Source organism: Fringilla coelebs, assembly GCF_963513975.1.
Source record: "Fringilla coelebs genome assembly, chromosome: 3".
In the NCBI taxonomy this organism is placed as follows: domain Eukaryota; kingdom Metazoa; phylum Chordata; class Aves; order Passeriformes; family Fringillidae; genus Fringilla; species Fringilla coelebs.
This window is the reverse complement of record NC_140030.1, coordinates 10,339,525-10,355,165: the sequence shown is the minus strand read 5'-3', so window position 1 is coordinate 10,355,165 and position 15,641 is coordinate 10,339,525. Positions and strand designations below refer to the sequence as shown.

Genomic DNA, 15,641 nt, shown 5'->3' with positions numbered 1-15,641 from the left:
CTCCAGTGGGGTAGGGGCCCAAAGCTGCACTCTTTCAAGGCTCAGATGTGAGAAGAGCCAGGATGCACTGGGGATGTAGAGCATTAGAGCCAAACCCATGGCGCACCCGTTCCCCAGGCAGATACCTCTCAATGAGTCCTCTTTCCTTTGTCTGTTTTCACACAGGATATCTGGGGTGTGTTGTCTGTCTGCCCCAATTTTTCTTCTGGGCTTGAGACGTAGTTCAGAGTCCACTTTCCTGGCCGTTATTTCCTCTCTGTTTTCACTCAGGCATCTCTACTTATATGGCAAGCACAAGCATCAAGATCTGCCTGCAACTGCAGTTCTAATCTTGCATTTTGGAGGTGAGAGTATTCAAGCTGAATTTGTGGGTTTCTATGTTCTTAAGCAGAGAAGGCCATCAAACACACATCTTATATCCTGAATGAATTCTCTAACCTTTAGTACCTCTCATCCAACTTGATGTTTGTTGTTTGGTGGTTTTTTTTTTAATTCAAAAAGAAAAAATCTTGATCCCTGTGCAAATTTATAGGTATAGTATTGGTGCCTACCTTCTAAGAAAGTTACGGGCAATGGTTTTGGCTGCTCCACCCTCAGATTACAGGTTATTTTTAATCCCATCTAGAGATTTGTAACTCTTTTCCAAGCATGGGACAGGGAAACCAAGCCCATAACTGTGTTCCAAATATTACTTCTGGGGCCTAAAATTAGATATTGCAAAATATTTGCCCACATGTTTTTGCCTAGTTTTTACATTGACCTTTACTTTAAATTAGTTTTCTCTACTCCTCATAGTTACTCCTGAGATAAAAAACCCATAAAGACATTAAGGAAACTGTTAATTCCCAGCTCAAATATAGTCTATTTGTGCTATTTTAATGTTGAAGAAGTAATACTTACAGTGGGCTTTCTTTTCAGGCAGGAATGCAAAATACCAAACCCAAATGCGGACTGAGCCATGTTGCATTATTGCTCGGGACCAGTAGATGGCAACCACCCATTGCAGTGTCAAAGGTAAGTGAGAATTGTTCAGGTAGGAGATGTATTAGGTGACAGCTTGAGCAGCAAAGCTCTGCTACTCCGCACGAGGAGAAGGCAGAACTTGTATTTTTTACTCCTTCTTATACCCCTTTCTTTGGGAAGGGAGCAGTGAATTGCCTTTTCCAGACTCAGTTTTGACAAATTACAATTGTGACAATTCATTTGACTAAACTATCTGCTGCTGCTCCTATCTGAGGCTGCTCCTCACTGCTAATATCAGTCAAAAAAAGAACAAGACAATGGAAAAAAAAATCCAAAGCAATTAGACTACCTTAGCTTCCACAGGAATAGCCTCAAGTTCTTATCATTATTAATTAGATTCCTTATTACATTAGGTGGAAACAGTTAGAACTCAGTAACAATGAATCTGGGATTGGAAATAGACTTCCCTCTAGGAATTGACTGAGGCTATTGACATACCAGTTAATTAATTATAGGAGGGGCCTATAATTATAGGAGGGGCCTTACAGAATTTTTATTTTACATTATTAACTTGGAAGACATTCTATTTTTTTCCCCTACAACATTAGATTAAAAGTTTTTCATTTCTAGGAGCAAAAACAGTAAAGGTTTGAAAAATCCCCTCCAAGAACCTTGCATTTACACTTCAGAAAAGAAGTTCCTTCATTAAAACAGTAGAAGAGTTAGAGAAATATGTGTATAGACTTACTAGAAAGATACTTAACTAGCTGTAGTCATATGAAATTTTCCTTGGGTGTTGATTTAACCATATTTTGTGCCTTTGTTTTCAATAAGAATTGGTATACATAATACATGTGTTGATGCACACAGGAGTGTCAGTAGTGCAGGAAAAAAACCCAGACCTTTGGACCCATAAAGCATTCCTGCATTGCCTTACAGTGTCATTTGCAATTTAAAGAAGAATACACTACAAATAGCTAAACCAGACAAGAAGAGCGCTGTCACTTAGTATGAGCAAACCAAAATACTCTGCATTACTGGGATGCCTGCCTCCAAGTTCTCAACCACTTTGCAAAGCATTAACTTGAAATGTGTTAATTTGCACCCTTGCAGTACAAGGTGTATGTTTATTGTCAGAACTCACACCTTTGCTGGGAAAGCTTAAAAAACCTACTTGACAGATAAAGTACAAGCTTTCGCTTTTGTTACAGCTACCCCTTGATCAGCTGTGAATTTCTATAAGGAACTTTGAAATTAGGAGAAAACCAACCGGCATCCATTTACTAGTGAATACTAGAGAGGTGATATTAGGAATAGCTTCTGAAATCCTTTGCAAAACCAAGCAAACTTTTTTCAATATTTCCTTAATCTAATAATAACATTTATACTCTAAACCCCTCTACTTTTAAATTAGGTTTGAGAGCTTTTTTCTTCTTTAGAGAACTTAAAAGTCCTTCAACCAGATGATAAAATTTGAGCATATTTATTTGCCTTAGCATCAGAAATTATATGACTTGTATGTGTTGTTTTTCTTGTGGACCCACGAGTTTTGTTAAGGATCCAAGAGTTATCCTGGACTCTTTTTGCAGAGAACTGCCAAGCTAGCTAGATATATATATTTCTTTTTTTTTTTTTTTACAAAAAGGCAAAGAAAGAGAAGTCTAAATGTTTTAGAAGGAGTTTTTAGAGGAACAATAGAAATACTGCTCTGGTTATAGTAATGCTTTTTTTAGCTCAAATATTTGAGAAGGACAGATAAAGATTCAAGGTCTGTGGTTGCCAAGAAGGGCAGAGAAAGGTCTCACTGCTGGTGCTTATCACAACAGAAGTTTGCAAGAGACCTCCAAGGACAATAACTCTGCAGTAAAGTTTAGTTCATGTTCAAAGGAATCCGTGTGGAAGTTTCCTTCCACTCAATACTTCATACACATCTCAAATCACAAAATACACCCTCATGCACTGTAATAGTCATATTTATGGCAGAACCTGCCTCAAGGTCTGTCTGGAATTTTATGTGTTAGATATCTAAGTAAGGGTCAGGGGTATCTTCAAAAGCTTGTACCACGTTTCTGTCATGTGTGCATTGAAATGTGTGTACAATGACCTGTGGCAAAGTGCTCTGAAGATTGTGGTCTGGTAGGAGTGTGCACACCCTTATGTACAATGTTAAAAAGACCCTGGAAAAATGTAATTGTAGCCTTTTATGCACCTCCAATTCCTAAAACTGGAAAAAGCTCATATTGCCCCCTACTGCTGTGCAGAAAAAGTGTCTTCGGACTGTTTTTAGGAAAACTTTTCTTTTTCTTTAATCAAGACACTGGAAATGTTCCTTGTTGAGCAAAGCCTTAGCATGTTGGCCAGCAAACTTGTTTGTTTGATCATGTTAAACGGTGAAGAATGAAAATATGATTGAGCACCAAAGCAAGTGCTTGAACATTGACTTTTCAGCAAAGAATAAAGTACAGATTTGCATGGGGACTTTGCTTACCTGATCCTTATTTCGCATGCTGTTTAAAGCATGATTTAAAGGAGAGATAACAGGGGATCACAGTCCAGTAATGTGCTGAGTGATTTTGAGGTCATGCTGGATACTATCCATTACCATTGTTTGCAATGAGATTCAGGGATAATCAAACTAGGCATAATAAATTACCAAGATAAGATGGGTAATGAAAGAATGTGAAATGCAGAAGATAGGTTTGTGCTTCTCAACAGCGTTCAGTGTGACTTTTGTAATTATTAACTTAACCTCAAAGCCTGAGGTAGTCCTTATTCAAATGCTTTAATCATTTTTCAGATTCTCTTCTTACAACAACGTCTCCTGTCTCCTCAGATTTCCACAATGAGGGAAAGGAAGGCAACAGATCCACTCCATTCATCCATGGATCTGACTGAAGGGAAGGAGAAGTTAAGACTGAAACAAGAGGTCGGCCTGATTAGCGGCGTGTCGTTAATTGCAGGTACCATGATAGGCTCAGGGATCTTTATGTCCCCTGAGTGGGTACTACACCACATGGGGAACCCTGCCAGCAGCCTGCTGATCTGGGCAGCATGTGGTCTCCTGGCCATGTTTGGAGCCTTGTCATACGCTGAGCTTGGAACAATAATTAAAGAGTCTGGAGGAGAATATATTTACATTTTGAGGATTTTTGGTTCCTTTCCTGCTTTCCTTTTCGCCTACACTTCTGTCATCCTGGTGAGACCAGCTGGTTTGGCAGCTGTCTGTCTGAGCTTTGCTGAGTACGCCATCGCGCCCTTCTACCCAGGATGCGCATCTCCGCAGGTTGCCATCAAATGTACAGCTGCCGCCTGCATCCTGATTTTAACTATCATCAACTGCCTCAACGTAAGGCTGGCAACATCTGTTATGAACATTTTTACAGCTGCCAAACTCTTGGCTTTGTTGGTGATCGTGGTGGGTGGGTTGGTGCTGCTTGCCAAGGGAGAAACTCAGAGTTTTCAGAATGGTTTTCAAGGCACCACTGCAGGTATTGGGGCAGTTGGAGTGGCGTTTTACCAGGGGCTCTGGTCCTATGATGGATGGAACAACCTAAATTATGTAACTGAGGAACTGAAGAAGCCTGAGGTGAGTGAGTGAGCAAGCTGGGTTTTCCCAGCTGTTAATATGTTTGATTCTATCTGTGATTGTGTTAAGAGGGGTAATCAAGGGATTTATAGTGAGGATGGTGAGACACTGACACAAGAGACATTGTCAATGCCCCATCCCCAGAAGTGTTCAAAGCCAGCTTGTGTGCGGCTTTGAGCAAATTGGTGTAGTGGAAGGAACCCCTGCTCATTGCATGGAGGTTTGAACTAGATAATCTTTAAGGTCCCTTCCAATCCAAACTATCTTGTGGTTATATAAGAGTCCTAAAATAACCCATGGACTGGAAAGAAATTGTTAGGTGGCACTTGGATGCTTTGGAGGCGAAGTTTTTTCTTAGTGTTTAGAGGATCTCACTGTAGACACCTAAATTTATTCAGAAAAGCGCTCACTGCTATAATCCATAAAGGATTCTTAACAACATGTATTTTCTTAAAGACTTGATCCATAATCTATGCTTTAGAAAACTTTATCTCTCCCTGTTGCATCGAGGGGCAACTTCAGAGCCAGGCAAGCCTCACTGGAAAGGGAATCTAACTCTGTGAATGATCCCTGTCTTTAAACATCTATATTTTAGCATTGTGCAGTCCATGCTATAGGCACTGAACTAGCTCACCTGCATCTCACATCAGCCTTCTCTGCACCATATTACCCATTTTCACAGATCAAACACTGCAGCAGTGAACAACTCTTATTTGCAAGAGTTGTGTGAGTGCAGAGTTTATAGAGTGTGCTTTGAACCACTGCAGCACACAAGATCCTACAGATCAAATGCAAATACACAGTTAAATATTAACCTAAATGGCAGGAAAGGTCCCAGGGCCACTCTTTCCCACAGGATCATGAGTACTGATATTCAGGCCCTTCCAGAGTGGAGACACCACCATTAGGAATTGCTGTATCTTGTCCTGTGTTGAGAATGGGGAATGCAAAAATTGATATTTCAGGTTCTTAGATGCATACAGTTGCCATTACCCAGTATTTTCAGTTGCATAAGACACTGTTGATTTTAATGAGTCTTAAAATAATCCTGTGGTGTTCTAAGAAGCCATCCTGCCACTAAGAAAACAGAAATATTTCCATCCTAGAGCAAATACCCTTTGAGATTTTGAAATCAACCCCCTATTTTGATTTAAACTGTAGAGTAGTTAAATGTGATACAACACACACTGCAACTTTTTCCATGGTAATGAGGTGTTTATGGGAAGATGCAGCACACCAGGAGACATAACATACTAATAACAAATAAATCAATATTAAAATAATCAAGAAGTATGCAAAAGGCATCTTGGGCAGCTACAAATCAAAATCTTTTAAATAAGATTTAGTGGGTTCTTTTTGTTTGAGTTATTTTGTTTGGTTTGTTGTGGGGATTTTTAGACTAACTTTGGAAATGTACAAGACTGGTGTGAAAGCTGCCGTATGAATCTGGATCTATGTCTTGTTCTAAGGAAAGGTTTAGGGAGTGGAGGAATTTGAATGAGAGATGTGGGTGGTGGCAAAACCAAACCAAACAGAAAAAGCACAGCGCTGCACCTAACACTGCTGTCATCCCTTTTCAGGTGACCCTTCCCAGAGCTGTTATGATTGCCATTCCTTTGGTAACGTGCCTGTATTTGCTGGTAAACGTGAGCTACTTGGCAGCCATGACTCCCTCTGAGCTGCTGTCTTCAGGAGCTGTGGCTGTCACCTGGGGGTGAGCTCTGCATGGGGCAGCATGGGCGATGCAGCTCTGAGAAACACTGGTTCTCTCCTGAGTTTCAGGACATTTAAGTGTTTTTCCCAAAGGGAATGGCAGCACTGCACTGGTCAGGCCAGGAGGACCTGTCAGACAATGTTACAGAGAAGAAGAGGGTGACAAAGATTCTCAGAGGGCTGAAGCACATTGCTGTCTGAGAGAGCTGGGACTGTTCAGCCTGGAGGAGAGAAAGCTCCAGGGAGACCTTAGAGCATTTTCCAGGGCCTAAAGGGTCTATAAGAGAGCTGGAAAGGAAGTTTTTACAAGGGCATGTAGAAGTAGGACAAGCAGGAATGGCTTCAAATTGAAAGAGAATAGAGAGTAGGTTTAGATTAGACATAAGGAAGAAATTATTTACTGTGAGGGTGGTGAGGCACTGGCACAGGTTGCCTAGAGAAGCTGTGGATGCTCCATCCCTGGAAACATTCAAGGTCAGGTTGAAGGGGGCTTTGAGCAACTTGGTCTAGTGGAAGGGTCCCTGCCCATGGCAGAGGCTTGGAGAGGATGATCTTCAGGGTCCATTCCAAATTGTTCTATGATTCTATGGTTCTGTGAGGCCAAGGCTGACCAGCTCCATCTGGCCATGGTCTCCAAGGTGCATCTAGGCTGCCAAGATGGAACATTCCTTACTCCCCATTCCCTTTGTTTACACTGGGAACCTGTAACTGCCCCAACTCGTGTTTTACCTCATGGAAAGTGTCCATAAAGGAGAGGTGCAGGTCACACCAGGAGCATCTGCCCACAGGCACTGGGAATGCAGTGAGGGTACATATCCAGACTTGGGACTGAGAAATGTTGCACATTTTAGATATTTCCAGGGAAATTGAGAGGGCAGTGTGCTGCCCTGCTAATGCAGAGGCAGTGGGTTGGGAGTGAGACAGGAGTCAACTGGCTGAATCCTGTCTAGTTGGGACCTGGAATTTAGATCAGACCAGAGTCTTTTGTCTCAGTTTCTCCACCTGTGGGGAAATGGAAAATAGCGCTGATCTCAACAACATCTTTGTGAGCTGTTATACACAGGTTGGGTAGCCTTTGGTAACTGTAACTTCAGTTGGCTTGTGTTTTTCCAGAGCTGCACAGAAACAATTTCTACCTTTCATCAACCTGAAGTATTTGGTGACATTAAACAGTTTCTGTACAAGACAAGAAATTTAGGAAGAGAAGGAAGGGACCATCATGAGAGGTATAGACACCATCAATGATCTTCCACCAGAACATCCAGGCTTAGTCTAAATATTTCCAAAGACACAGAATCCCTGATAGCCCTAAATGAGCTGTCTGGCAGAAATTATGACATGGTGTATCCACAGATTATGTACTACTCTTCCTGAAAAGTCAGCAGCAGCTTTGCTTCTGTGTGCATTTCACAAGATCTCCCATTTGAAGATCTGACTGAGCTCTTGCTGGATGTGTTCTCTAATAGCCTTTCACATCATTATGAGTAGGAGCTTTTAAAGGTCTAGTGCTTTGTTTGTGCATGTTACAAAGCCTTACCAAGCTGCAGTGTCATGAACTTCCCCTGCACTTCCTTTTCCATTATTCCTAATTAACAAGTTATTTGTGAGCTTCCTCCTTTGTAACACATCTCCTTTTCCTGCCTGATTAACCTTTTCACCCAAGAGTGCAATTCAGGAAGAAATATTGAACTAGTGACAGGAAAGCTAGGCACTCAAAGGCTGGGGAACAGGTAGGGAGCCAGTTGGAGGAGGCGGTGAAGGTTGTGGCTCACAAGCAAGACATGCAGCTATTCAGGCCATTAAGAAAGAATGGGAGAAGCATAAAGAAGCCAGAGGAGGACTTGTCACATTTAAATGCATTTATTCTCTATAAAAGAGGAAAACTGCCAGAAAGAAACATTGTTCAGTGGTGAGAGGTGCAGCCACAAAAGGAGCTCAGGAAATTCTTCCCAGCACTTCTTTATGACAGTGATTTAACAACAACCACAGGTTTCAGTTTGCTTGTAAATAAAGTGATCTAAAAAACCATTTGAGTTTTGGTTTTTTGCCAATTAGATAAACAGTGTTTGTGTATGTGATAATTTCCCCAAACACCAGCATTTATTACTCAATTAATACTCTTAATGCTGCTTCATTCCAGAAGAGACAATCTTCACTTTTAGGTGAGAAAATTATCATTCCTTCCAAATGTTTACCTTGAACTCTCTAATTCTGTTACTTCTTCTGTTAACTAGAAAGCGAAACAGAAATGTCTGAACAAGTTGTAGAACCAAACATCTGGAACTCAAACCATTGTTTTGGCTTAAATCAGATTCACAGAAGAGCAGTAATAGGTACATGTGGGATTAAAGGGTTAAAATCCTGTGCATATTCAGGAAGAGGTTGTAATGCAGAATATTTCTTCCAGTGTGATGGGAACAGTTTTTCTGTGATTTTGTAGCTAATATTATTGGTTGTGATAGCAGTATCTCCAGGCGTTTTGCCACAGCTTCAGTACACAAAAAAGGTGGTTTTACCTGTTATGACCTCTTTGTACGCCATTGCAGTGTGGACAGAATATATGTAGCAGGAAGAAAAGCTGTCAGACAAGACAAACTTACTAGTTACTAAATATTATGGGAATTGCAAGAAGACTTTAAATCACTGGAAAGGCTTCAGAAAAAGATTCTGTATAATACAGAAATAATGGAAGGATGTAACCTGTCTGGTTCTACCCTGGGTATTCAATACATCTACGAACTGCATCTTATGCTGTGAACTCTTTCCCACCTCAGGGACAAAGTCCTGGGCAGCTGGGCATGGCTCATCTCCCTGTCGGTGGCCCTGTCTACGTTTGGTTCCTCCAATGGGACCTTCTTCAGCGGAGGCCGCGTGTGCTACATTGCCGCCAGGGAGGGCCACATGGTGAGCACAAAGAAAAGGGTCTGGCTTGCTTTGAGCAACTTCACCTTCTTGTGACACTAAAGCAGAGAGGAAAACACTGTGTATGTTCAACTGGCAGAGTGACAGTTCTTCAAGGGGTTTGTTCCTTGCTCAAAGACTTTAATGCCCATCTCTTTCAAATGTAATGGGTATGTTGTCTCTGGGCTTTCTTTTTCAGTTAGGTGCTTTCAAAAACATAACATACTCATATCTAGCCTGAATTCTAAGAACAGCTTTGAAATGAACCACTCAAATATTGCTGCATTGGAGCACCAGGCGCAGGCTGTGGGATGACCTGGTCAATATACCTGCCAGGAAAGGAGAACCTGGCCATGCTTTTGTGTTGTAAGGCACCTTTGCTCACACTGGGAAGGTAGCCCAGCACCAGCCAGCTGCCTTTGCAGTTGTTATACTGACTACACAAGCTGGTCTCAGGGGTGATCCAGCCTTCACATGGGTAGTTCAGCTTAGATGCAGCATAGGCTATCTCTGCTCTTCAATCTTCATAGCAATTACAAGGTGACACCAAGCCTTACATCTCTCCTAGCTTGGGTTTATCATTGGTTTTGTTAGGTGGGCCAAATCTGGTAACCCAGTGGAGGTCAGGCTGCTGCAGCTTCTTCCTCCCTGGTCCATCCAATAAGTCCAGCATGCATTCCCAGTAGCCACAAACACACAAACACAGGTATCAAACATATTTATATACACACATACACATACATTCATGTATAGCTGTGTATATACGTACAGAGCCAGTAGGGAGCATAGAGCTCCACATACAGACATAGCTGGGGCTCACACAAATACCAGCACTAACAACACCAAGGGCCTTTCATTCCCTATCTGGCTGATCAGGGGTCTATTAGTGAGAAAGTCATATAAAACATATGTACAGTGTGAGTCCCTCCAGCAGCTGGGCTCAGATACTCAGCCCCTGGATCCCAGTCTCCCCAGCTGCTGGTATCTGGGCAAACAAACCCCCAAGATTGCTGCCACATCTCAGCTGCTGATACAGACCCCCTCACTCACAGGTACACCTCCACACACACTTAACCACACTGCTCCACAAAGAGGAGAAAAAAGGCTGAGCTGCATTTGTCCTCTGTTTTGAGCAGGCCTCTTGTGTTCCTCCTGAATCTCTGCTTTTTTGGTCCTTCCCACCCACAACATCTGGCATTTCTGTCCTCAAGTGTGAAGGCACTGCAACAGGTTGCACAGAGAGGTTGTGGATGCCCAGTTCCTGGAAGTTTGAGGCCAGGCTTGATGGGGCTCTGAGCAGCCTGGTCTAGTGAAAGGTGTCCCTGCCTACAACAGGATGTTGGAACTAGATGATCTTTAAGGTCCCTTCCAAGCCAAATCATTCTATGAATCTATGATTCCACACCAGCTCTGCTCCTGGTCCATAGCAGAGAATCTTTTATACCTATGAATGACCAGGTTGGTGGAGATGACTGGACTGGTGGTTGCTGGTTTTTGTGGTTCCTGGTTCCTCAACTTCTCTCTCTGAGGATAATGCCTGCTCTATCATGGCAAGCTCTGTGCTGAGAAGTGCACAAACAGTCTGAATCTAACCATACCAGACTATGAGCTGAACGCTTATGCCATTTCTCAAACACTCATCTCTAGCAAAGGTCCTTGCATGATATTTTGGTTGGGAATTAAAATAAAATAAAATTTAAAAAGCAGCCTTTCTCATTAAACTTTCCCGATGAAACAAACAATAAAGAGGCTACTAATCCTGAAACAAATCCTGGTGTAATTTGTATTTACATAAATGTTTCAGGACTAGTCCTTGTCTAATTTTCCAGTCATCCCAAGAGAAGTCAAGTCTCAGAGAGACATGACAGAGGGGAGAAGAGTGGGCTCATGGCAAAAGGTACTGAAAGCTCTAATTTGACTCATTAGAGTGGTCAGGAAAGCTCTAATTTGACTCATTCTGTCACATCAGTAGTTTTAAAACCTCATTTTGCCTGCTCAAACTGATCATATTTGATATGAAACCAGTGAGTCACAATAAAAATATCCTTGAAGGAGTTTCCTGTATTTACACTCCTCGGAGTTGGTCTGGTTTTATATGGCACTTATTTGCTGTTTCTGAATGGCTCTGGCTGCAGGCAAAGCTCCCACCAGCAGCTGAGGAGTTGATGTAAGGAGCTCTGAGTCCATAAAATGATGATGCAGGGCTTTGCTTTGTTTTTCAGCCAGACATTCTGTCCATGGCTCATGTGGGACGCCTCACGCCCTCCCCTGCTCTGCTGTTCACATCTGCCATGTCTTTAATAATGATAATATCAGGGAACTTCACCAGCATCGTCAACTTCTTCAGGTATGTGTGTGTAAGGTTTCTGTTTGCATCCCCTGTGCTCCTGGGTTTTACATTGTTTATAAGTATTTTCTTGCATTATCTTTTTGAGCCTGGGCTATTGCTTTCTAACCAATACTGGGGAGAGGAGGAGGGAAGAAGGAAAAGAAAGAGCTTGGGAACCAGCACCTTTGCAATGCATGAATGCTCCTGTCACTAGAGACTTAACTGAATGTGATTCATCCCCATTGAATCAGTAATGTTCAGATAATTTTAAAGTTCTCATTGTTTGTGCTAGAAAGGAAATTAATGGAAGAACTACTAAATTTATATCAATATTCACCTTTTTAATTGGAGATGTGAACATCTGGGATCTGCAAGGCAGGACTGACATTCCTGGATGACCTCACCCCAAGTTTAATGCTGTCTAATTTTTTTTCATTTCTTCAAGTTTAATGGCATGGCTTTTCTATGGAATGACTATTTCTGGGCTCCTGTATTTAAAAATCAAGAAACCAGAACTGCCAAGATCTTACAAGGTAAATTAATAACATGAAACCCTCAAATATTTTCCTATATTGTTCAAATGACTAAGAGAACATTTAGAGAAAAGAGTGAGCACTGGTGGTTTACAGATTCAATGTGGTTGTCCTTCCTTTTTTAATTTCAAGTTTTGTGTCAGCAAAGCCAACAAGGGGTGAGACAATGTGAACATACAGGCATGAGTCAAGATTGAATTCTCTGCCTTGATAAGCTAATAATGCCTTGCCTCCTCACTATGAAAATATATATCTACCATATCCTCTTTCTTTCTAAAAGATCTAAATGGTAAATGGAGGATGATTCTGATCAACATTGTAATCACCTGTTTATGCTCACAGCACAGACTTTGGGCAAACTCCTTGGAGGGTAGCCCAGGTGTAAGAACCTTGAAGAGGGAAAATAACTTAGGTGGAGTGCCCCAAGCTCTTTGAGATGACATAGAGACAGGTTTGTTCCCCACAAAACAGATAAAAGAAGGGAAATCAAGAGTCATGTGTTCTTCCCCTGATGCCATGAGTGAGTTGATCTTCAGTGCTCCCTCAGTGACTGAGGATTATTAATGAATGCACAAGCCACCCTCCTTTGAGGAAGGGTGGCTTCAAACTGAAGTTTTAATGCTTTCTGACCAGGCTTACAGAGACTGCCCTTGAGTTTGCCTGTCCACCTGTCTTCAATACATGGATAAAACTTTTTGTGCAAGGGTGCTGAGGTACAGTTGATTTCAATACAATTGCTCTATGTTTTGTCTACAGCTTGGCTTTTATATACCAGGTAGTAGGGAGAGCAAGAACAGACCTGTCACTAAGCCCAGTAGTTTGCATCTTCAGGTCTAGGACAGCAGGAAAGACCAGGGGTTAAGGAGTGATATGGTGGTGTAGGTCTTGCAGGGAAGTTCAACCTTGGAGTGGGGATAGGTTGGGAAACAGGATGTCTGGATTAATTGGTATTGCTAGGTAATATCTCAGGTTGCAGAAAGGTTTCATCTAAAAAGCCTTCTGCAGAAGTTCCAGAGCTGTCCAGACACACAGAGGCCCAGAACTGCATGAGTGTTTATGCTGATGTTTTGCTTTTTACAGGTCCCAATTTTCATCCCCATAATTGTGCTGATGGCAGCTGTGTACCTGGTGTTAGCTCCCATCATTGATCAACCCCAAATAGAGATCCTTTACATCATCCTGTTCATTTTCAGTGGCATCATTTTTTATTTCCCACTGGTTCGCTTCAAGTACCACCCTCGCTTCTTACAGAGAGTCACTTTGCACCTCCAGTTGTTGCTGGAAGTTGCTCCAACTACCAGGGATGAAAACTGAGATAACATCCTTCCTTCATGTGGCTGCCTGCACCTCATGGTTTATTCCTTGGTTTTTAAGGCTCAGAAAATATTCTTCTGTAAAGAGCAATGAGTAGAATGTGAGTGACACTTAGTGTCCAGGTGAGAAGGACTGCAGCTATGACTCCTCATGTTTCCCTAAAATTCTGGGCACATGTTTTTCTCCTTTTCAGCTTTGCCTTGGCATTACATATAGATTCCAAAGGAATATGTGGTTTTGTATTTTCCATCTCAAAAAGGGCTGTTTCTCAGGATCTTATCTCCTATTTCAAGATAAAATGAAGAAGAAGATAGACAATGAAACATTATTCATATAGCAGGCTGAGACCCATAGCCGTTCCTGGCAATGCCTTTAATTATTTACACCTAGTTCTGCCCACTGTGACTGCAGAGCTTCCAAATCAATAAAGCAAGGGCTCACCAGGGCCACAAGAAATAAACCCCTTTTCACTCAGGTATTCACTCTGGGAAGATAATGCTTCTTCCAGTTCCAGGTGTACAGTCACAAAAGTCCTTTCTCTGTCTCAGAAAACATCCCACATCTCCCACAGAAAACCCTCTATCATGAGACAAGAAGGGCTTTAAAGCTCTGTCAGTTTCCTCAGTTGAGAATGCACTTGGCATCTGGGATCCATCCATTCATGGTGAGGACACAAGCAGCATCACTCAAGTACCAACATTCACCCATGTGCTTCCTGTGATCCCCCTGAAGAAAAAAAAACTTATTTTGTGACAAAGAGAGAAAAAAAACCAACCAAAAACCCTAGAGCATATGAACCAGCAAAATACTCTGACCAGGAATTAAAGAAACCACATACTGGGCTGCATTAGAAGAAGTGTGGCCAGCAGAGCAAGGAAACAGTCTGTCTCTTTGGACTCAACTCCTGAAATCATGCATCTAGTGTTGGGCCCTGCTGTTCAAGGTGGAGTTGTGAAGATCACCAGGACCCTTCTTTATAATAGCAGCTCAGAGCACTGGTCACAAGTTGTGGCTTGAGATGTTCAGGCTGGACTTAGAGGAAATGTGCCCCATGAGGGCAGTGCAGCATTGGAGCAGTGTGCAGAAAGGTGGGGAGATCTCAGTTCCCTTACGTTTTCTACCACAGCCATTTACACCAATTTATGTGATTCTAAAGGCACAGCACAAAAGTCACAGGCTGTGCTCTCACCCACACCTAACACACTGAAGTCACTGTTATTTCCTATTATCCTGAGGCACAGCTGGTTTTTTCCTGCTCTTGGGGAAGGAGAGGTATTAGAAGCTGTTTTCTTCACATTTTTCCAGATGGTTCCAGGATGATACCTGTCATAGACTAAAAAGGTCTAGGAGCTAGTTCCTAAAATGCCTTGTTAAAGTACTGAAAGTTAACTTTCTGTCAGCATTCTTCTGTAGAACCTGCTACAATCCTGCTACCTTTTCCCTAACCTGCTATGATCCTAGAACACAGGTTACTTGATCCTCCAGGCCTCTTCCAGCCCATCTCAGAGTTGTGTATCTGATTACAATCTCATTCTGCAATGACACCCCTCCTGCTCCCTTGCATGGTGATACCAGAGCAGATACAGGGATACACCAACAGTCTGTTTTTCCAAGTGTTAGGTATGATAATGGAGAGGCCAGATGCCACTCATCCAAATCTTAGTTTAAACAGTGTTTGGGAGGATTTCCTTCCACTGATTTTTACTGGAGTTGCCAACAAAGGCCAATGAGGGAACAATTTTTCCTCCTGAATCCTCCTTGACAATATAAAATTCTTGGGATGTGTCTTAAAGGAGGGGATGTTCTCAAAAGGACTGATGAGGTTAGGAGCTCTGGGTTACCTTCCTCCCACAGCCCCAGGCTCTTCATCTGATGTCAGGGAAACTTCTTAAAGGAGCTGCATCTCAGCTACTTACCTGAAAATTAGAATAATACAATCTCTCTGATCATAATTTTTTTGAAAAAATCTTTTTCTTACCTATTTATGAAGCCTATCACATGGAGCTGTGCTCTAATAAAGAACATGAAAAGACTTAGCACTTTGAATAAATAGCCTTTATATGTTATTGGTTTGTGTATGGATATAGGGGAACTGGAAAGCTGCAATTATCATACTCTGCACCAATCTCATTTTCTATAGATATTATTGTAACAAGATGTTCTTTTTTTATTTATGTTGCCTAGGATTTGCAGGTGTTTATAATGCCAAAACAAGATGCTGAAAGCTCAGAGAATTGAAAGATAATTACAATAAAATGGGCATTACAATGAAGTGAGTTAATGTGTCTGTTTCTGTTTTTCA

General features: G+C 41.8%; 1 protein-coding gene across 1 annotated transcript; it reads left to right on the top strand.

The window, feature by feature from the left end:
- Positions 1-3,805: 3,805 nt before the first annotated feature.
- LOC311151476 (b(0,+)-type amino acid transporter 1-like) lies at positions 3,806-13,339 on the top strand (the record flags this gene model as incomplete). The annotated part of the gene is made up of 6 exons (XM_084201956.1): positions 3,806-4,549; positions 6,130-6,263; positions 9,037-9,166; positions 11,386-11,510; positions 11,938-12,025; positions 13,106-13,339. 6 exons carry the CDS (start codon positions 3,806-3,808, stop codon positions 13,337-13,339), a joined length of 1,455 nt encoding a protein of 484 aa, XP_084058082.1.
- Between the last annotated feature and the right edge of the window lie 2,302 nt (positions 13,340-15,641).